The 23009-nt window shown below is 42.0% G+C and overlaps 1 protein-coding gene across 1 annotated transcript in view; it reads left to right on the top strand.

Moving 5' to 3' along the window:
• The window catches only part of ABCA9 (ATP binding cassette subfamily A member 9), a 63603-nt gene that overhangs the window by 26564 nt on the left and 14030 nt on the right, over positions 1-23009 (top strand). The window contains exons 18-26 of the mRNA XM_043585108.1: positions 2291-2410; positions 4434-4632; positions 6436-6602; positions 7729-7862; positions 10478-10615; positions 15385-15492; positions 18585-18758; positions 18946-19059; positions 21851-21970. Of these exons, the coding sequence (XP_043441043.1) occupies positions 2291-2410; positions 4434-4632; positions 6436-6602; positions 7729-7862; positions 10478-10615; positions 15385-15492; positions 18585-18758; positions 18946-19059; positions 21851-21970 (1274 nt within the window). The remainder of the gene's footprint in view (positions 1-2290; positions 2411-4433; positions 4633-6435; positions 6603-7728; positions 7863-10477; positions 10616-15384; positions 15493-18584; positions 18759-18945; positions 19060-21850; positions 21971-23009) is intronic.

The following is a 23009-nucleotide window of genomic DNA, read 5'->3' as shown; positions in this document are numbered from 1 at the left end:
TCCACCTGTGTGTTGCCAAACATTCTAAATTCACCACTTTGAGGCAAGTACAAAAGCCCGGAAGCTCATTGCTGTTCCCACTTTTCTACCTGGTCTCCCAATATGCTTTCATTTGCCAAGAGTTTTGAGGTAGATTGCATTTTTTTTTTAAGTGTAACCACGAATATGTGTGTACTTGGGCTTCGAGGAATTTGCCAACTTTTAATGGAGGATGCTGGCTCCATTGGTACCTGCTTGAATCAATACGCCTGCATTAATAATCATGGCTAATATAGAAATATAGCATCAGACAGTGGAGTGCAGTGGTCGAGAGCCGGAATTCTAGAGCCAGACTGGGGAGATTCAAATCGCAGCAAGGCTGTTCCTAGCTCTGTTATCCTGGACAGGTTATATCACTCTTCTGTACCTCAGTTTCCTTATTTGTAAAAAAGGGATAACGATAGTATGAGCTTTGTAGTTCGTCAGTTATGAGGATTAAATGATTAATATACTTAAATCGATGATTAAAATATTAAATATAAACACAGCACCTGGAAAAACACCTGACATGGAACAGCATCTAAGTTCACAGCATCTAAGACAGCTTCAGCTGTAGGAGGTGCTACCAAGAAAGACACGGAAGGAAACAATGCTGCCACAGATGACCATAGGGGAAGGGAAGGAAAAATAAGATGAAAACAGAGAAGGAGGCAAACCATAAGAGACTCTTAAATACAGAGAACAAACTGAGGGTTGATGGCGGTAGGGGGTGGAGGGATGGCGTATACGGGAGATGGGCATCGAGGAGGGCACTTGTTGGGATGAGCAGTTGGTGTTATATATGTAAGTGATGAATCATGGGAATCCAGTCCTGACGCCAAGACTACACTGTATGTTAGTTAAGCTGAGAATAAATTTAAATAAATAAATAAATAAATAAATAAATAAATAAATAAAATGACACGCCAGCATTTCCTGATGCATGCTCATTTCAAATATGTTGAGAAAAGATGAAATGTATTTATCTTAGAATCAGTGAAGTAACTGTACTCTTGGACGCATGCACCACGTCTTGGATACACGTATGCTTGTGAAAACAGAAATCTTTATGAAACCCACGAACCCAAGCGTTCCATGATTATGTTTTAAATGCATTTCAAAGGAGGGGTGCACAATTTAGAAAAAGGCTGAAAAAGAACCAACCCTTAGAACTCATTAGAAATCATGACTACATCTGTATTTTTTATTTATCTAACACACCGTTAAGACAGAAACCTTTCATTTCTCCCAATATTTGAATTATCTTTTATTCTACTTCCAACCTTCCTGAACTACCCAAAAATTATTCCCAGTATCTTTAAAAAAAAAAAAGTAACCTTCAAAATCCCTAAAAACACCTACCTTCTTTGAGAACTCTGTGTAATCTTCATATCATGGTCAGACGCTGGAAAAGAGAGAGAGAGTGAATGCAAACTTATATACATTGTTTTCCCTTTAATTTATATATATTTTTAAACTAAGGATGATTGCATAGCACCTAATTATTTCTATAAACATTAGTTCTTTTGCATGTGTTATTAAACTGCCTACCAGTTATTCCTAACAGCATTCTTCTCTCAGCTTTGGGGATAATATTCCTGAATTAATGGGGTTTTAAGATTGAACATTTCCTGCCTTAGTTCGGGCTGTTGTAACACATACCATAGACTGGGTGGCTTACAAACAACAGACACTTATTTTTCAGAGCTCTGTAGGCTGGGAGGTGTCAGATTTGGGTTCCAGTACAGTCGGGTTCAATGAGATACCTCTTGGGGGTTGCAAAGTACTGACTTCACCTTGTATTCCCACATGGCAGGGAGCAGGGAGGGGAAGCCAGCTTTCTTGTGACTCTTTCGAAGGCACTAATCTCATTGATGATTATACACCTCCTAATACCATCACACTGGAGGGTAGGGTTTCACCATATGGATCTGTGGGAGGGACACAAGCATTCAGTCCATTTATTAAACTCCCCATAATCAAACAGAATTAATTTTTTTAAAAAAGAGAGTAAACAAAACATAATATTTTTTTAAAGAACACTGCATATGTAGTTTTCTAATGAAACACAGATGTTTACAATTTTATACTCAAGACTCAGAAACATATTGTAGTTTAGGGTATTTTAGAAATAAGGGAATGTCTGTACCATAGCTTTGTTTCTTATGAATGCTGTTGGCCTATCACACGTTTTCTATTGTTGAAGAATACAGCTATTACCAATCTCATTTCACATTATGTTCTTTTGATGTATTTTTGTGCTTACTTTTAGATCTTTACAGGGATCTTGATAGATGCTCTAATCAGGGCATTGAGGATTATGGTGTTTCCATGACAACGTTGAATGAGGTATTCTTGAAATTAGAAGGGAAATCAGCTGTTGGTGAATCAGGTAAAAAAGCGAAACAAAAAGAAGCTTTAATTTTATCTTTCTGTAGACTACCCTATCTTGAAAATACACTTTGAATGATGAGGTTATATGCTTTTGGAGCTGCTCTGATTCAGTCTGGTCTTGGGTAAACTTAAAGCAGAGAAGAGAGGTATCTCTTCTGTCTCCTTCTTCCCTTTTCTCTCCATGCTGGCCCCCATTCTTGAGTTCCTGATTTTGTACCACATGTCTTACTAAGGGTATAGCATGTTGACAGTTACTTTTCTCGTATCAATTTGAGGATATTATTCCAACGTCTTCAGGTTCCATCGTTGCTGTTGAAAGGTTTGCTGTCAGAATAATTGTCATTCCTTGGAAAGTCGTCTCTACTTAATCTAAGGCAATTCCTTATTTCCGGTTTATGTGTTATCCCACTTGGTGTACTCTTTACTAGCTTCTTCTATTTTGTTTCATTTTCTATGTTTTAATTGATTGAGAGGGTTTTTAAAATCACCTCTTTCTCGGGGACCCTTGGGGCGGCTCAGTCAGTGAAGCCTCAGACTCTTGATTTCAGCTCAGGTCACGATCTCATGGATATGAGATCAAGCCCTGTGTGGGCTCCAGGCTGACAGCGTGGAGCCTGCTTGGGATTCTCTCTCTCTCCCTCTCTCTCTGCCCCTCCTCTCCTCCCATATGCATGCTCTCTCTCCTCCCACATGCATGCTCTCTCTCTCTCTCTCTCAAAATAAATAAACTTAAAAAAAAAAATCAGGACGCCTGGGTGGCTCAGTCAGTTAAACATCTGACTTTAGACTTCAGCTGAGGTCATGATCTCACGGTTCATGTGTTCGAGCTCTGCTATGAGCTCAGAACCCACTTGGGATTCTCTGTCTCCCTCTCTCTCTGCCCCCTACTCTCTCTCTCTGGCAAAATAAATAAATAAACTTAAAAAAACACCTCTTTTTCCCTCTTATCCACTTTTGAAGTTATATACTTATGGTTATACTTAACTTTTAATAGACATAGATTATTGCTTTCTAAAAGTCTAGAGTAGATCAGTTGCTCTAGGCTTGTCTTCCAAAAGAGGTCACTTTGGTTTTTAATTTTCAATCATGACTACTAAAAAAAGTATTGTCTCTACCAATTTCGTATTTTGGGGCTGGGGGGTGGTGACTGGAGAGGGTTCTATATATACCAGCTTTTCCACCTCAGTCAGAAATACTAAATAGCTTATCTTTTTGCAATGAGTAGATTTTTCTAGGCTAAATATGGATTTCTTTTCATTGATTTCCTTAGAATGAACGAAGTCCTTTAAAACTGTAGACACAAAGCTTTTTTAAAAGAAAATACAAGGGGTGCCTGGGTAGCTCAGTTAAGCATCCGACTTCAGCTTAGGTCATGATCTCACTGTTCGTGAGTTTGAGCCCCATGTCCGGCTTTGTGCTGACAGCTCAGAGCCTGGAGCCTGCTTTCGATTCTGTGTCTCCCTCTCTCTCTGTTCCTCCCCCACTCCCATTCTGTCTCTCCCTCAAAAATAAATAAAGATTACAAAAAGAATTTTTTTAAAGAAAATACAAGATTTCTTTTATTATGTCATTAGTTTTTCTTCTTGTATTATACCTTATTTATTTACTTACTTATTTTCTTTGTTTCCTTTAATAGTTGCTCTAGGGGTGCCTGGGTGTCTCAGTCCATTAAGTGTGGGGCTTTGGCTCAGGGTACGATCTCGCAGTTCGTGAGTTCAAGCCCCAAGTCAGGCTCTGTGCTGACAGTTCAGAGCCTGGAGCCTGCTTCAGATTCTGTGTCCCCCCCTCTCTCTCTCTGCCTCTCCTTTACTCACACTCTGTCTCTTTCTCTCTCTCAAAAGTAAATAAACATTTAAAAAAATTTTTAAGTTGCTCTAGAAATGCCATGAATTAGGTTATTCACATCTTTGCCCAAGATTTCTACTCTGACACCATTTGGTGAAAAGATACGGTCATAGAAACACATAAGTAAAGCGCATCTAAGCTGACGCAGCATAAATTCCTGATTTTGTGTTTTATAGACACTGGAATTTGGGGAGAGTTACAAAGTCCTGGGACAAAAGACACCGGGAGCCTTGTTGAGCTAGAGCAAGCATTGTCCTCCTTTAACGAGACAAAGAAATTAATCAGTGGCGTGGCTCTCTGGAGGCAGCAGCTCTGTGCCATAGCAAAAGTTCGCCTCCTGAAGTTAAAGAGTGAAAAAAAAACTCTGTTGACCATGTGAGTACCTGAGGGTTTCAGATATGTTTGGTCCGTGCTCTGAGCCCTTGCTTACGGTCTTTCGCAACACAGAAAGCGATTTCTAATTGCTTTGGTGGGTATGTAATTAAACCAGGTTAACCGCTTAGGGGTTTCTGTTAATTTCACACAGAACCTGCTCTCCCCAAAGGGTTGAAATAGTGTTTCAGAAGCGTGGCAGTTAGCACGTAGGTCCCATCCCCCAGACTTGCCTCTTGACCCAAGGAGCCCTGTGCCAGCCTGTGTCTTCGCCCCAGCTTCATGCTGCTGTCTGGAACCCGCTTGATTTCCCTATAGCTTCAGGCTCTTCGCTGAGTAATGCTTCCTTGCAAAAACCCTACTCTCCAGGCGGGACTCATTCAGAGAAAAAAACATTTGTTAGCACCTCTGCCTAACACGCTATGTTTGCATATCTGCCACACTTATCAAAATAAGTCAGGCGTGAGATTTGGCTCTGGGGGGGTGATTAGACATACACTAAAAACCACGCTACAAGATTAGGCAATATCGGCAAGCAGAGTGTCCAGTATGAGAAAGATTATGCTCCAATATGAGCATCGGAAAAGAACAATTTTCTACGGGGGAGAAATTGAATTTGGTGTAGGAAAACATAACGGTTAGTTAAGGAAAGAAAGAAGGATGGAAATTCAGGCAGAGGGGGCAGTACTGAGTCCGGAGCCACCTGAAAGGTCCAAAGGTCGATTGGTATCGAGTTAAGTGAATTACAACATAAAGTACACGGAAAAGTAAAAATAACTTTGATGCTATATTACATACAGCTGAAGAGCTGGGCTTTGTGAATAATGAGGAAATACCGACATTTTAGTTTTTATTTGGAGAGGTGATTGACATCATTAGCAGAGATTGCCAGGAAACCTAATTGGGCAACAGCACAAAATGGTTTGGAAATAGAAGACTCTGGAGACAAGAAAAACAGTCATTGAGGACAATACTGAAAGAGGTCAGGAAGGAGATAATTAAGGTCCAGACTCGAAAAGGGGAAGAGAAAATGTTTCTAGGCATGTAATAATGACGATACGATAGACATTTTCTTTTCTTTTTTTTTTTTTTTTACGATAGACATTTTCAACCATTCAGAAAAGGGAATTTACCAGAGACAAATGAGCGGAAAATGATTGGTCCTTGGAACTTGGGTTTATGAGAAAATGTTGTAATTGGGAACAGGAGGGGGAAAAAGTTCAGAGTGTAGTGATACGCCTGGGTGTTGGTGATTTGCCAGCAACGGTGGTCCAGAAAAAGGGAGAAATGCAAGAGGGAAACAGAGGGAAGAAGTGGAAACTGGAGAGAGATTTAAGAGTCCTACTCAGCCAGGGGTGCCTGGGTGACTCAGTCACTTGAATGGCAAACTTTGGCTCGGGTTGTGATCTCACGGTTCTTGAGTTCGAGCTCCCCATGGAAGTCTTCGCCGTCAACGAGCCCACTTCAGATCCTCTGTCCCCCTCTCTCTGCCCCTCCTCCTCTTGAGGTCTCTCTCAAAAATAAATAAGAGTCCTACTCAGCCAACATCATGAGCTTGAATGACATTTCCAAAAGCGGGGGAGGCTGGGGGGAGGCATTTAGAGAGAGAGAAAGACCAAGCATAAATATGTAGAAGCCATTTCATTTTAGAAAGAAGAAACGGGAAGGAGGTGGGAAGCATGATGCATTTGTTTGGTTAGTGTCTATAATGTATGTCTATTATCATACCCAGTATCTACTCAAACTGAAAAGTCTACAAAAGTCGCTATAGGTGAATTTTTTTCTTCTGCGTTCTCCTCCATGTAGATTGTTGCTTTTTGGCATCAGCTTTTGCCCTCAGCTTTTGGAACATCTATTCTATGAGTTATATCAAAAGAGTTATTCTTGGGGACTGGCTCCGAATATGTACTTCCTCTCCCCGGGACAACCACCCCAAGTTCCTCTGACCCCCCTACTGGTCATCAATAAAACAGGTAAACATGGGGCTCAAATGTAACTTTTCCGCGTCGCTCCTGTTGAAGGATTCCCCGGGCAGCATAAACCATGAGGGGAAAAATAAAGTCTTGTATGTTTTAGAAAACACATATGAGGCCAAACAAGAAATTCATTTAAAAAGTGAAAAACTTGGGGCGCCTGGGTGGCGCAGTCGGTTAAGCGTCCGACATCAGCCAGGTCACGATCTCGCGGTCCATGAGTTCGAGCCCCGCGTCGGGCTCTGGGCTGATGGCTCGGAGCCTGGAGCCTGTTTCCGATTCTGTGTCTCCCTCTCTCTCTGCCCCTCCCCCGTTCATGCTCTGTCTCTCTCTGTCCCAAAAACAAATAAACGTTGAAAAAAAAAATTTTTTTTTAAATAAATAAATAAAAAGTGAAAAACTCAAGACTGGGGAGTTTCTTTTAGAAACACGTTTTGCGAGGTTACTTAAATCCTAAAGTGTATAGGGGCGCCTGGGTGGCGCAGTCGGTTAAGCGTCCGACTTCAGCCAGGTCACGATCTCGCGGTCCGTGAGTTCGAGCCCCGCGTCAGGCTCTGGGCTGATGGCTCGGAGCCTGGAGCCTGTTTCTGATTCTGTGTCTCCCTCTCTCTCTGCCCCTCCCCCGTTCATGCTCTGTCTCTCTCTGTCCCAAAAATAAATAACCGTTGAAAAAAAAATTTAAAAAAAAAATCCTAAAGTGTATCACATCAAGCAACAAAAAGGGTGGTCGGTAGGTCACTGACTGATCTTTGAAGTCTTTCCATAACGTGTTTTAAGTGTTATGCATTCTTGGGGTCTGGGGGAAAAAATCTGTTCTAAATTTCTAAGAACACAGAGGATCTTTAAGGATTATGATGTTAATTTTGATTAGTATTTCTACATGAACAGAAATTCTATGTGAAGAGCTAGACTCTAGGTAATCTTGTCATACTTTCGATATGAGAATGGATTTGGGTATCACAACATCAATTCTGCCTTTCTAAGGAAATCCTTAGATGGTCATCATGGTAGGCTTTGGGTGACACCATTTAGTTTAGTCTTGTTTTGTGTTTTTTTTTTTTTTAAATATTACTTGACCATTGTTTGACTTCACTTTTGCTTCGTTTGATTTTTACCTTCATGGTAGGGTCGAGCATTGATAACTTTGTACGTTCACTGAGGCAACAGAACATAGCTTTGGAAGTGGATGCCTTTGGAACTAGAAATGGCCCGAACGAGCCATCATACAATGGTGCTATCACTGTGTCAGGTGACGACAAGGTATGTTGGGCTCTGATCTCACCAAAGATGGGGGATGAATGCCATCGGAATAACACCTAACAACTGACATACAAGGCCGATTTAACACAAACAGGTGGGATATCTCTTATTTTTAGAGAAGAAGCTGTACTATAATTATTTACACAGCAACATATAATGAAATGCTATTTGATTTCATTCTTTATTAAATTGTATACACTATTATTAATAATGAGTTTAAATCTTACCTACTGTGCTCCATTTGAATCACTAATTTAAATTGTATTCTCAATTGGATTTCAACTCAAATGTCATTTTGATGAATCCTCTAATAATAAGTCTGATTAATATCTATTATGAACTTCAGTTTTGTTACCAAAAAAAAATCAGTTCTCAATTTTTTACAGTAGGCTTTTGTATATTTTTATGGGAAAAAAGCTCAAGTCTTACCTGCTGAACTCTACACAAATGGGTCAAATCTTCAGATAAGTATTTATGCTCAACTATCTGATATTAAAAAAAAAATGCCTTAGTTTCCTGCAACTTGTGGGTCATGAATCAGCATCAGTAGATCACTTAAGAGCTGGTTAGAAATGCAGACTCTGAGACCCCACTCCACACCTACTGTGTATCTGCACATTAATAAAATCTGCAGAGGATTAGTATGCTCATTAAAGTTTGAGAAGGACCGCCTTATTTGGCAATATTTAAGATTGGTGTATTTCATATAAAAATTGAACTTCCTATGGGGCGCCTGGGTGGCTCAGTCAGTTAAGCGTCCGACTTCAGCTCAGGTCATGATCTCACCGTTTGTGAGTTGAAGCCCCACATTGGGCTCTGTGCTAACAGTTCAGAGCCTGGAGCCTGCTTCGGATTCTGCATCTCCCTCTCTCTCTGTCCCTCCCCTGCTTGTGCTCTCTCTCTCTCTCTCAAAACTAAATAACCATTAAAAAAAATTTTTTTTAGTTGAAATTTCTGGCTTCTCTTGAAAAATCCCTTCATGTGCTAATTCTGGCAATCTGCATTTGGAATTGCGAAACAGTTGCCCAGTTTAGACTTGGACTTCATTCGTCTGTTACTCTTTCTCCACACGACTTCACTTATGTGTATTATCTGCCTAGACCCCATGGGAGTTTGGGGAGAGATCCTTGTAGTAAACAAATGAAAAAAGACAAAAAGACAATGTTATATGTATAAATCACGGCACGTAAGTCTCACAAAGCTTGCCCATTAGCAACTTGTCAGAGTTAATTTTCAGAAATAATTTCCATGCCAATAATAAAGTTAAAAATTACCTTCAGGGTGCCTGGCTGGCTCAGTCAGTTAAGTGTCAGACTTTGGCTCAGGTCGTGATCTCAGAGCCCATGAATTTGAGCCCCCATAAGGCTCTCTGCTGTCAATACAAAGCCTGCTTCGGATCCTCTGTCCCCCTCTCTCTCTGTCTGCCCCTCTTCCATTCACTCTCCCTGTCTCTCTCAAAATAAATAACAAATAAACTTAAAAACATATTTAGTAGAAATTACCTCCGATCAAACTAGTCCTTAGTACGTCTTAATCAAGTTAGTTACCAGTGTGCTCAGAAAAACAATTTTTAAAAAATGGCATTCTTAATATCAATAAACATTGCTTAAAGTAATTAGATAAGATGCGAGTCACATAATTTATTTATGATTGCAAAACTGCATGCCCAAATAATAATTTACTTATTTTTTTTTTGCCGGATTTTTAAAAAATGTGTGTATATTTTTGAGAGAGAGAGAGTGTGTGTGCATACGAGTGGGGGAGGGGCAGAGAGAGGGGAACAGAGGACCCAAAGCGGACCCCCCCTCCCCCCCGCACTGATAGCAGAGAACCCGATGTTGGGCTCGAACTCATGAACTGAGAGATCATGACCTGAGCTGAAGTTGGATGCTCAACTGACTGAGCGACCCAGGCTCCCCTCATATATTCTTTCTATCTGGGGGAGAAGTAATTATATTATGTATATGTATATATATGTCCTATGTTTTTTTTAAAGATAGATACAGATACAGATGTAACTTTTTTTTTTACCTTATGTTTTCCCCCAGTTTTATTAAGATATGCTTGATATACAGCACTGTATCAGTTTAAGGTATACAGCATAATGGCTTGACTGACATACTCGGTGAAATGATTTCAAAATGTCATTTTAAAAGAGATTTTACGTGCGACGTTGCCACCACAGAATCCGTAGTTGTGAAAACCTACACTTTCGTTACGATAACCACCTGCCTTCTACCTCCAAGGATTCACACGTTCGTAATTTATAAAATGAATGTGTCGCATTTGGAAAGAAAGCCTAATGTCATGTTAAAGACACGCTGTTCTGTGGACTTTTATGGTGACATTGCTAAAAATCACCGGAGGGATTTTGTGTTGTGAGAGTTTAGGCATCAACAGCCACCTGGCTGATGCCGTGGCCAGTAGAGAGCAAAGATGCCCCTCGTGGTGTATCAGGAATTAATCAGATAATGTGAGGAATGGTGACATTAATCACTTCCGGTGCCTTGGCTTTCTCGTGTTGTCAATACGTCAAATGATTTTCTACCATATCCCTTCGTTAAATTTTGTGTTTGCTTCCTGAGGACTTAGAATGCATGTTTGTTATATTGTAGGGTCACAGATTCTCGATAGCATGTAACACCAAAAGGCTGAACTGCTTTCCTGTCCTCATGGATATCATCAGCAATGGGCTCCTTGGGATTTTTAATTCTTCAGAGCGCATTCAGACCGACAGAAGTACTTATTTTGAAGTAAGTATAATATTATCTCATTTACCTTGAGCCCTAAGAAGTTTTCAAGAAGACCCTTGAAATGCTGACATGTTTGTTTCTTTGTCTGTTTTTATAATGTTTATTTATTGATTTTCAGAGGGAGAGAGAGAGAGAGAGAGAGAGCGAGCACGAGCAGGGGTGGGGCAGAGGAGAGAGAGAGACAGAGAGAGAGAGAGAAAATCCCAAGCAGGCTCTCAGCTGTCAGCACAGGGAACACAATCTCACAATCTGAGATCATGACGTGAGCCAAAATCAGAGTCAGATGCTTAACCAACTGAGCCACCCACGTGCCCAAATATCATGTTAATTTTTGTGAATTTGTCCTTGAATACGTGTATGTTTTAAATTTTTTTTTTTTTAGTGTTTTAGTTACTCTTGAGAGAGAGAGAGTGCACACACGTGCACAAGCAGGGGAGGGGCAGAGAGAGAGGGAGACACAGAATCTGAAGCAGGCTCCAGACTCCCAGCTGACAGCACAGAGCCCAATGCAGGGCTCGAACTCACGAACTGTGAGACCATGACCTGAGCCAAAGTCGGACGCTTAACCGACTGAGCCACCCAGGCACCTGAATGCATGTACGTTTTAAATACGTATAGTTTACGTTTCTGCGTTCGTGCATACACACACATATATGCAGACACACACTATCTAGCAATGATTATGTAACATTGCAACCTGAATTGGGTGGCTTAGAGCCAATGGAACAGCAGAAAATATAATTAATTGGGAGAAGGAAATGACGGCCTCTCCTCTTAGATCTGTCACCACCTGTCACATCTGTGGTAATGGGACTTCATTGAAACAGCCAGTCTTAAAGGCCAGACTCTGTGGACTTTGTAACAACTCGACTTCCATAGGCTTTGGGTCAGCAATCCACAGAAAAATACAGATAAAAATTTCATCACAAGCTTTCTTGAGAAGTAAATAAGGCAATGCAAGCAGCAGGTTCAGTTGACCGAGTTATTGTAAAGACCAATAATAAGCACGTAAACATAGAAAACCACAGGCACTCAGTAAATTGTGCTTATTAACACAACTACTCTTAATATTATTTTTCTGGGGGCGCCTGGGTGGCGCAGTCGGTTAAGCGTCCGACTTCAGCCGGGTCACGATCTCGCGGTCCGTGAGTTCGAGCCCCGCGTCGGGCTCTGGGCTGATGGCTCAGAGCCTGGAGCCTGTTTCCGATTCTGTGTCTCCCTCTCTCTCTGCCCCTCGCCCGTTCATGCTCTGTCTCTCTCTGTCCCAAAAATAAATTAAAAAAAAAAATTATTTTTCTGGGGAGTGCACCAAGTTTCCATTAAAGAACGTTCAGCTTTGACTAGATCAGAGGCCAGGCCGAATTAAAACTAGGAGCAGTTCTTGTGTAAAATATAATCTCCTTGGGGGCGCCTGGTGGCTCAGTCAGTTAAGCGTCCAGCTCTTGATTTCAGCTCAGGTCAGGATCTCACAGTTGGTGAGTTCGAGCCCCACATCAGGCTCTGCACCATCACCATGGGGATTCTCTCTCTCCCTCTCTCTTTGCTTCTCCCCTGCTTGTGCATGCTCTCTCTCTCTCTCAAAATAAATAAATAAACTTATAAGAATAAATAAAAATTTAAAAAAATAAAATATAATTTTCCAGGTCTGCTGACATCCTGAGTCAGAATCTCCACAGTGGGGGAGGGTGTGCGGATCTAATACCCCGCCATGTTGAATTTCCCTTCACCTTCTTGATATGATACCTTGGGAATACTCTGTAGTTTCCAGGTCACTCTTTATTATTAAGAACGATCCCAGTGCTGTCCAAAGCTTCAATGTCCTTTCCAATTCAAACACCACAGGGTCACTTTGTTGACCTAATGGATGTGGACTGGCGTGGGTGAGCTGCGGTGGACTTTGGCGTTTATTTTCCCCTTTTATCGCTTAACATCTTGGAGTAGAAAGGAGAGAGTTGATCCTGCTCTGGACGCCCTGCCCCATGCCCTCTTTCTGCTCCCTTCTGAGTAAAATCTTGCTGGCGCTGGAAGCCACGAGGAAGGATGGAGAGATTAAGACAGAAAGAAATGGTGCCGTGGAGACATCGCTTCCTTCTCTAGCTGCATTTGCCACTGGTAGTTTCTACATATGTTGTCACCACAGCCTTGGTGACCTGTGTGATTGTCTCCGGTAGTGCTTGGCTTTGACCCCCGTCCCTTCTGTAGATGAAGATGCGCTCGATGTTGCCGAGCAGAATTTCCCTTCAGCCACTGCCGAGATGTCCTCACTGCCAAGCTCTCTCCAGTTTCCCTTGTTCATTGTTTGATGTGCCCATCATGCGGGTAGTTTAACAACTTCCGCCCCTGCTGTAACCTGTGCGTCTTCAGAAAGAGTTCTAAGGACTGTTGAGTGCCTCTTGCACGCTGTTGGAAAGCTATAGAGATTTGGGGTGTGATGAGGGCTGCCCCACGTTCCTCATAAGCACTTTATGGCATCACTTTCTCCAACCACATCACAAGAGTCTTTCCTCCTGAAATCTCTTGAGCAGAAACAACTGTCTCCCTGTTCACAGGATGTCATAGACTTTGGGTCTAGAATTTCTTGTCTTGCTAGACAAGAAAGCGGGATGCAGGGTTAAAATATGAGAGCTGGCTAATGTCCAGGAGAAGACAAGAGCCCCGATTAAGGGGCCTTGCTTCATTTTTATTAGGATCATGTTTACAAACATGGTGATGGACGGGCACAAAGAGACAATAAATCTGTGAACACTAACTGGTGGGTGTGAGGGAAAGGGGGTTTGGAAGATACACGGTGTTAGGGGTTTGGGTCAATACAAGACAAAATCCTGCCGCCCGGCAGATGGTTGTTAACAGCAGAGAGGAGGCGCCATGTCTGTTTATCTTAGCCAGCCTAGGGGATAAGACAGATAAAGCAGGTGACCTCAGGGTCAACAAGGTACCTTTCTTTTGCTAATTAGCTCTGGGCAGCTTCACCAGGCAGAGCCAATAGCCCTATTTACCTGTTTACCTGATTTGGGCCTTCCTTCCAGTGAAAGCAGCTTTCTGCTATGGTACTAAATTGCGGGGTGTATCCATCCAGAATCCCTAATCTTCTTTGCCTCATATACCCTTGCATTGGGGTCTTTGCCCCGCCCTCTCGATACCTATTTACTTAATCTTGTTTACCCAAACTTGGATGTGAGCATCCTGTGGCTTTGTAATTCTTTATGCCTTGTGAACCCATCCACGTGGGGCTCAGAGAATTGCTGAACTTATTCCCCACAACAGGAGGCTCCAAGTTAACCTCAGATACTTAGAACATTTACCGTGTGATTTACATGTAGTATCATATTTCGATGTCCCAATAAGACTTTTACGATGGACAGTGTTATCATTATTATATTACACATCTAAGGAAACTGCCACGTAAAGAAGTGATGATATGTGTCCTTGGCTATTATGTTTGAAGAGGCTAGTGAATAATCTGGATAGCCAAGAGTAGAGCACTCCCAAGAATGAACAGATAACCCGCCCTGAGTTCCTGCCTTTACAAAGATGTCTTAACTACAAAGTAGTTAAGCCCAGCTGACCTCGAGTTCATGGTTGATAAATTCTCTTTGGACATCCCCTGCTGATTTCCCCACCCAGCTTCTAGCATTCTCCTACAGTTCTGCAAGCCCATCCCCCCTTGGATCTAAAGCACAGAGCTCGACGTTCCCGAGCGTTCTTAACCAGCCACTCCTGCATGTCCTCAACTGACCAAATGACCCAGTGACGTCCGGTGTCCCTGGGGGTCCCTCCAGGCTGAGCCCCTACAAAACTCTGACTTTGGTGGGGTAGGATCTAACACGGACATAGCATGTCGTTTACAAACCAAGTTGTGAGGAAGGAGGCTGGCTGTTTAGACTAATTGCGATTTTTCCATTCCCAAAGATCTCCCAGATCTGGAAAATCTACAAGGGTGGCCACAGGGAAAGATATGAAATGGGTCCTTGGTGTCTTCTCTACCGTGTCCGGGGCTGAATCTCTGCATAAGGATCTTGGGCAGTTTTTATGTGCTCAGAAGGGCACTGAGGTTTAGGAGGGGCTAAGAGGAGAGGGAAAGAACACATGATACCTGACCTCAGATGACGTGCTGTGTAGTGAGACAACGAATCCCATATTAAACTAAGGCTTCTAGCAAAGCGCAAGGCCCTCCTTACCCTGCATAGGATTTTTAATTGTTTAAATTCGCTGCCCGTATGTAGAGGTGTGCTGACCATTCTTCTCCCAGCCCCACCACCTATTTAGCAAAAGAAATTTATATCTGCCAGGTCCCTGAAGGCATTTGAACTTGCCACTTCCACACCTCGTCGCGCTAAAGGAACGATTCTTAGTAAATGTTGGACTGAACTGATTTGGCCCCAGTTGCTGAGCATAGCGAGATAGCTCTTCTGCTGAAAGCACACCCACTCTGTTGTCTATTAAAACATCGGCTAAATGTTGCCATCATGATGAGGTCAGAGGCACAGAGGCTTTGTGCCTGCCTCACGAGTTATTAGCTGTGGGACCTTAGCCAATGGGTACAACTCCGTGGAGTTTGCTTCTTCCCCAGTAAAGCAGGATATATGTTCCAAATGCCCAGGTTCCTGCACCACGGGATTGAAAGAGTGTGGGTGAGAAGTTGCAAATGGGACCTTGGGAAGTGCTCTGGGGGGTTCGACCAATTCACTTATTTGAATGATTTAGTGACGTACAGATAGATGAACCATACATCCAACCGCCATTGGCTCATGTGTTCTGCATGCTTTCAGGAGCACGTGTCTTATGACCACGAGTACCTGAGTAACGCCTTCTTCTGGATCCCTGTCGCAGCCTGTTTTACTCCTTACATTGCGATGAGCAGCATCAGCGACTATAAAGTAAGAAGAGTGAACAAAGTCCTTATGTGTTCCTGTTACTCACAGACCCCTTCTCCACTATGATCGTTACATTAACACGGAGGTGGGGAGCCCAGTTTGTGTGCTTGCAACAATGCATCGCCAGGCATTTTAAGAAAAGGTTGACAAGGGGCTCCTGGGTGGCTCAGTCGGTTAAGCGGCCGACTTCGGCTCAGGTCACGATCTCGCGGTCCATGAGTTCGAGCCCCGCGTCGGGCTCTGTGCTGACAGCTCAGAGACTGGAGCCTGTTTCAGATTCTGTGTCTCCCTCTCTCTGCCCGCCCCCATTCATGCTCTGTCTCTCCCTGTCTCAAAAATAAATAAAATGTTGGGGCGTCTGGGTGGCGCAGTCAGTTAAGTGTCCGACTTCAGCCAGGTCACGATCTCGCGGTCCGTGAGTTCGAGCCCCACGTCAGGCTCTGGGCTGATGGCTCAGAGCCTGGAGCCTGCTTCCAATTCTGTGTCTCCCTCTCTCTCTGCCCCTCCCCCGTTCATGCTCTGTCTCCCTCTGTCCCAAAAATAAATAAATGTTGAAAAAAAAAATAAAATTAAATAAATAAATAAATAAATAAAACGTTAAAAAAAATTAAAAAAAAAAAAGAAAAGGTTGACAAATATGAAGCAAAGGTTACTTCTCTTAAACAAATTTGGGACCTCAGGAAGCTTGGGAGGTACCATCAGCTAACAGGGAACGGCAGCCTTCATCTGGTTCATCACTGAGCTTGTTATGGATGACCACAACCTTCCGACATCATCACAATGCCCCACTCAGGGATGGTTTTCACTTTCAGAAATGTCACCAAGTTACTCAAAGTCCTAACCAACTCAGCACAGCACTTTGCCTTATTGTTGGAAAAGATGGCCCCTTTAAGGGTTCATTCGAGCTTCATTCCGTTGGAACATACTTGTACTAAACTTTTTTTTTTTAGATATTCATCTAAGATTCAAATTTAATTGGCAGTCCCATGGTATTGATACGGCTTTCTCCTTAACCTCCACAGCCGGCCAATGGCGATGTCACGGAATTTGCTTCTGAAATATGTTTAGAATCTTTCCACATTCCCCCACCCTCTCCTTCAACACCCTAGGCAGAGCCACTAACACCTCTCTCCTGAACGAGCACATCAGCCTCCCGCTGTTCACTGTGTGTGGATCCTCGTTAGTCTTCGTATCCACTCTCCACACCATGTGACAGAGCAATTACTTAAAAACACACATCTGGCCACGTTGATTACCTAAGTCCCCTCTGTGGTTTCTTGCCAAACCGAAGGGTAAGAATGAAACCCTTGCTGCCCAGCTTGAAAAGCCACGCATGGTCTGGACCCGGAGGTCTCTCTCCATTTTGAGATGACACCACTGTCGCCCTGATGATTATGTCTAGCCTGCTGGCTTCTCTCCAGTTTCCCGAAAGCATCACCTGTACCCGCACAAGTCTTCTCTCCTATTCTCTCTGCCTGCCATGCTCCCTACCAGTCACCTGTATCACTCCCACTCACTACTTAGATCCTAACTGGGGTCCTTCTCAAGAGAACCCTCTCTGACAGATACACTAATTACAATTCACCTCCCTTCTTTTTTAAAAAAATTTTTGAATGCTTATTTATTTTTTAGAGAGATGGAGCGTGAGTGGGAGAGGGGCAGAGAGAGAGGGAGACACAGAATCCAAAGCAGGCTCCGGGCTCTGAGCTGTCATCACAGAGCCCGACGCGGGGCTCGAACTCTCAAACTGTGAAATCATGACCTGAACCGAAGTCAGACACTTAGCCAACTGAGCCCCCCAGGTGCCCCCAATTCATCTCCCTCCTAAAGGCTCTCACATGATCCTTATCTTAACACTTTTAATTTTACTTCTTAAATTTTATTTTATTTTATTTTATTTTATTTTATTTTATATTTGAGAGAGCGGGAGAGGGGCAGGGAAAGAGAGAGAGAAAGATTGAGAATCCAAAGCAGGTTCCGTGCCCAGTGCAGAACCCAATGCAGGGCTCCATCCCATGAACCTGGGATCATGACCTGAGTCAAAATCAAGAGTCAGACGCTGAACCGACTGAGCCACTCAGGCATCCCACTTCTTAAATTTTAATGTGAACAATTTTGATTATGTAGCTTTTGCTACATTTATTTGCATGTTGTTTTTATCCCCCTTCCTCACTGCAACTCAAACTCCCCAAGAACCCCATGACCAACACAAAGTCAGGCACATGGTGTGCTCAGTAAACAAACACATCAACGAACAGGAAACGTCCAGCTCTCTAACACACCCTCACTATTATTCTCTCTCCTGCTTTTTTTCTGGGTACATTCCCCTTTCCAGAATATTTGTCTCCATTCCAACTGTTTTCCTAACGAATGTCTTTACATAGACTCAATTTTAGATTTAAAATTTTTTATTACTTTTGTGCTTCACTGTTAGGAACATTCAAGTAACATTTTAAGCCTTGTGTTAAGACAGTCACTGCAACGATGTAGCTTATAGTGGGTCACAATATCAAAATCAACTTCCTCGTTTTCCTATGTAATAACGAAAGATGTGGCTTACTTCAAGGCAATAAATCAAGGCCATTTTTATGTTATTAATTTTAGCAGACGTATTCTTATGCCAACCTAAAGAGCGTGTAATGAAATTGACTTGTTAGAAGAGCATTCCTTGGACCTAAAATAAAATGCCAATTATAAATGGACTGTTCACATCCAGCATAAATTTTAAGAGTCTTACAGGAAATTGTAAACCTACATCTTTTGAATCTGTGTACAATTTGTGTCCTCGCAAAAGGAAGAGTAGCATTGCAAAGAAAAGAACAGGAATTTTCTCACTGAGGCAATGCCCAGTCGTTCGGTGGTGGAGCGTGAGCTGGTTATGTGAGTGCGTTTCTCTCTTGGGCGGTGACGTCACCATACGGTCCGGAGCACCACTGATCCCCCTGACAGAGGAGTATGGCAAGTGACCGTGTCATTTACTAAATCGGTGTGATATACGAAAGGGACACAGGACAAAAGTGAATGATTTTGTGACCACGTATTTGCAATTTCTCAACTGTTGAGCAGTTTTGATGATGCCTCCTTTCCTTTACCAGAGCAAAGCTCACTCCCAGCTCCGGATTTCAGGCCTCTACCCTTCTGCCTACTGGTTTGGCCAGGCACTGGTGGATATTTCACTCTACTTCTTAATCCTCCTTCTCATGCAAATAATGGATTACGTGTTCAGCCCAGATGAGATTGTATTTGTAATTCAAAACCTGTTAGTTCAGGTAAGTGGTAAAAATTATGAGATACTTTTATTAGACTGCATTTCATGAATGCCGTAACATGATTAATCTTAAACTAAAGAACTTCACGTTACCTTTCCTATAGCATGGTTTGGAAAGGTGAGGCTTAAGGATGAATACTTTCCTGGATAGTAGTTATCTTATCCAACCTTAATATTTCTGTTTTCAGATCTTGTGTACTATTGGGTATGTCTCTTCCCTGGTTTTCTTGACATATGTGATTTCATTCATTTTTCGCAACGGGAGGAAAAATAGTGGCGTCTGGTCATTTTTCTTCTTAATTGTAAGTACGCATTCAGTACACATTATTTTATTTTTAAATCATTTTTAAATCATTTTAAGAATATATGTCTTAAAGGCAAAATCCACGGGGCGGGGGGGGGGGGGTGGGGGGAGGGAGAATATCAAACTAAAAAAGCTCCTGCACAGAAAACCAAACAATCAACAAAATGATAGGGCAATGTATGGAATGGGGGAAGTATTTACAGCCATAGATCTAGTAAGGGGTTAATATCCGAGCTACGTAAGGAACCTGTATAACTCAATAGCGAAGTAAGCATCGCCGTCATCATCTGATTTTAAAATGGGTAAGGCACATAGACATTTTTCTAAAGAACACATCCAAATAGCTAACAGGTACGTGAAAATAAGCTTAATGTGACTAATCACCAGGGAAATGCAAGTCAAAACCACACTGAGCCATCACTTCCCACCTGTTAAGAAGGCTATCCTCAAAAAGAGAAGAGATAAGAAATGCTGGCAAGGATATGGAGAAAAGAGAACCCTTTACGCTGCTATTGGGAATGTAAATTGGTGCAGCCACTGTGGAAACCAGTATGGAGTTTCCTCGGAAATTAAAAAAAAAATAGAAGTACTATATGATCCAGCAATTCTGCTTCTGGGTATTTATTCGAAAGAAATGAAATCACTACCTCTTAGAGGTACGTGCACCCCTTGTGTATTGTAGCCTTAGTCACAATAGCCGAGACGTGGAAACAACCTAATTATCCACTGACAGACGAATAGCTACAGAAAATGTAGTATATACATACCATGGAATATTATTCAGCCATAATAATCCTGCTGCTTGCAGGATTAACCTTGGGGAGATTAGGCTAAGTGAAATAAGTCAGACAGGAAGAGACAAATACTGTATGATTTCACGTATGTCTGCAACCTAAAAAACCAACCTCATAGAAACAGAGAAATGAATGGTGGTAACCAGGGGCCGTGGGTGAGGGAAATAGGGAGATATTGGTCAAAGGGTACAAATTTCGTTATCAGATGAGTAAGTTCTGGGGATTTAATTTAAGCATGACGATTATAGTTAACAAGGCTGTACCATTGACTTGAAAGTTGCTAAGAGGGTAGCTCTTAAATCTGCTCATCGTCACAACAAAATGGTAACTGTGTGAAGTTCGGGATGTGGTAACCAACCTTATTTTGGTAATCATTTCACAATATATATGTGTGTCAAATCATCCCATTGTACACCTTAAACTTACCCAATGTTATGTGTCAATAATATCTCAATAAAGCTGGTGGAAGAAAGATGAACCGTTTAAGGATGAAATTAATCCAACCAAGAAATAAGCTAAAATAAAGAACTTAAGAAAATAAGAAATGCTATAAAAGCACTGGTCGGGACCACTGAATTCTGTTAAACATCCATGAAGATTGCATAGATTTGGGAATCATGGTTATAACATATTTATATTTTTTTTTCTTTATTTTTTTAATTATTTTTTTTAACGTTTATTTAGAGACAGAGAAAGACAGAGCATGAACGGGGGAGGGGGCAGAGAGAGAGGGAGACACAGAATCGGAAGCAGGCTCCAGGCTCCGAGCCATCAGCACAGAGCCCGACGCGGGGCTCGAACTCACGGACCGCGAGATCGTGACCTGAGCTAAAGTCGGACGCTTAACCAACTGAGCCACCCAGGCGCCCCAAACATATTTATATTTTAAAAATCCACAAAGTGTAATAGTTCCTTTTATAAAGCGAGCATAACTTTAATAACAAATCCTAAGAAAAAGCCAAAAAAAAAAAAAAATCAAATTAGCCTGGAGAATCAAGGACAGTTCCCTAAACAAAAACATGACAAAGAAAACCCAGAAGGAATTTAAAAGAAGAGGAAAAGCAGGCCAGTGATTTATTTCAGATTGTGATGATGGTTCAGCATGAGCAGCTATCAAACCAACAGAGGAAAACTGCATGAATTAAGAAAACACCATACAATTCCTTTAAAAATGCCCAGTAAAAAGTATAAACACTGGAAGGACAAATTACTAAAAATAAAACTAAAACCAAAAAACATAGTAAGCTTATACAGCTGTTTGCTTAATATCAGCAATAAAACAAAGACGCCTGCAGGAATTAATTATAGCACCCTGCGTCAGTGAGGAGGTATAAAATACACACAGATTCATGGTTTATAAGCAAATAGAGTGTCACCATCGTTTTGAAAAATTATCTGTTAGTAACTGTTGAAATTTCGAATTCACATAAATGTTAACCTGCATTTACACTTCTCAGAATCTCAGAACGTTTCCTTGAAGACGGTGAGTGTCAATCTACAAGGGTTTGTGTAGACCATCATTTACAGGGGCAGAGACATGGAAACAACACACTTTCTGAAGGCAAAACCGTTGAATGCTTGCACATCCAGTCAAGGAAATACTGTGCAGCTATGAAGATGGAATAGCTGGTGTCCCTAAACCCAAACAGGTGTCTATGACCTGCTGTGAAATGGAAAAAAAATCCAGAGTAATGTGTAAGAAATAGCCCTTTTGTCAGAATCCAAATTTCAGCAAGGATTCCAGCTGATGTGTGCACGTGTTGAATTTGAGAAGCCCTGTTGTGTCTTACAAATGTCAGTCACTCCAATGCAGAATTGTGACACAATCTTGTGTCACAAAGAAAAAAAAGAAAGCAAACATGGTGTCAGTATGGCCTTAGGAGGCAAAAGTTGAAAATGGGAACCTTCGTGAGATGAATTCTCACTCTCTCGGAAAACGTCCTAGAATTCAGATTCTTTCGCGTTAGTGAAATTAGGCTGCACTTTATTTTTTAGATCACCATCTTCTCGATAGTTGCTACGGATCTAAATGAATATGGATTTCTGGGGCTATTTCTCTGCACCATATTAATACCACCTTTCACACTGATTGGCTCTCTATTCATTTTCTCCGAGGTAAGTAATTTCACACCTGCCATAGGGTCATGAAATGCGTGGCCATTGGAGAGAGCTTAGAATATGGTAAAAATGTAGGTGGAGTCCTTATCTGTACAATATTTGAAGCCTCTGTCTTTGGAGAGATCATTCTCTTATCATAGGCAAGGGTCATGTTAGTCAATAAGGAAGTTCTGCCTTGGTTCATGAAGGTCAAAGGCAACTCCACAGTAGTGGAATGTTATAATTCTCATGAAAACCCTCTCTCCTGGGAACAAATGACCCTAGTGGGAGGCTAATGAGATGTGCTTTTTCTGTTCATTTTAGACATATTAGGTTTAAGATTCCTAATAGGCATGCGGTGGGAAATATGTAGCCGGTAGGATGTTAGAGTCTGAAATTCAGCATGTGGTTACTGAGATTCATTAGCATATAAGTGATATCTAAAGCCATGGGGCCAGATTATATAACCTCCTGAGTCAGTATAAAAACTGGGCCAAGGGTTTGGCCTTGAACTCCAAAATTTAAAGATTGGGAAGAGGAAGAGTCAGCAAGTCAGGTTGAGAAGGAGCCCATGAGGTAGGAGAAAAAATGGGGGACCGTTGTGTGCCAGGATCTCTTCTCAGAAACCCTCCTTAAACACTAAAAGCATCCGTACACTGGGTTGCGTGCCAGATGACAATAAAGAATGTTTCAGGAAGGAGGGAGTGATTCAGCCATTAACACAGAGGTCTTAAAAGTTGACAACCGAGAAGAGACCGCTGGATTTGACTACATGGAAGCCATTGGTGATATCAACAAGATAGAACTCAACGGAGGTTGAACACAAAACCCAACAAGAGGAAGCTTGGTCGATAATGTGAAATGAGGAAGGGGTACAGGGTCTAGAGACAGCGACTTCTGGTTTTGCTAAAAAGAATAACAGGGAGATGGAAAAGGAGTCGAATGAGGAGAATAGTAAGCAATCATTTCAGAAAGTAGTCAGTAGCACTGACGGGAAGTACTAAAAGACTCCTTGCCCTACTTTTCACGTGAAGTCAGCAAAGCTGATGGCTTTGTT

Source organism: Prionailurus bengalensis, chromosome E1 (genome assembly GCF_016509475.1).
Source record: "Prionailurus bengalensis isolate Pbe53 chromosome E1, Fcat_Pben_1.1_paternal_pri, whole genome shotgun sequence".
In the NCBI taxonomy this organism is placed as follows: domain Eukaryota; kingdom Metazoa; phylum Chordata; class Mammalia; order Carnivora; family Felidae; genus Prionailurus; species Prionailurus bengalensis.
The sequence above is the reverse complement of the archived record's forward strand: the minus strand, read 5'-3'. Positions and strand labels throughout refer to the sequence as shown.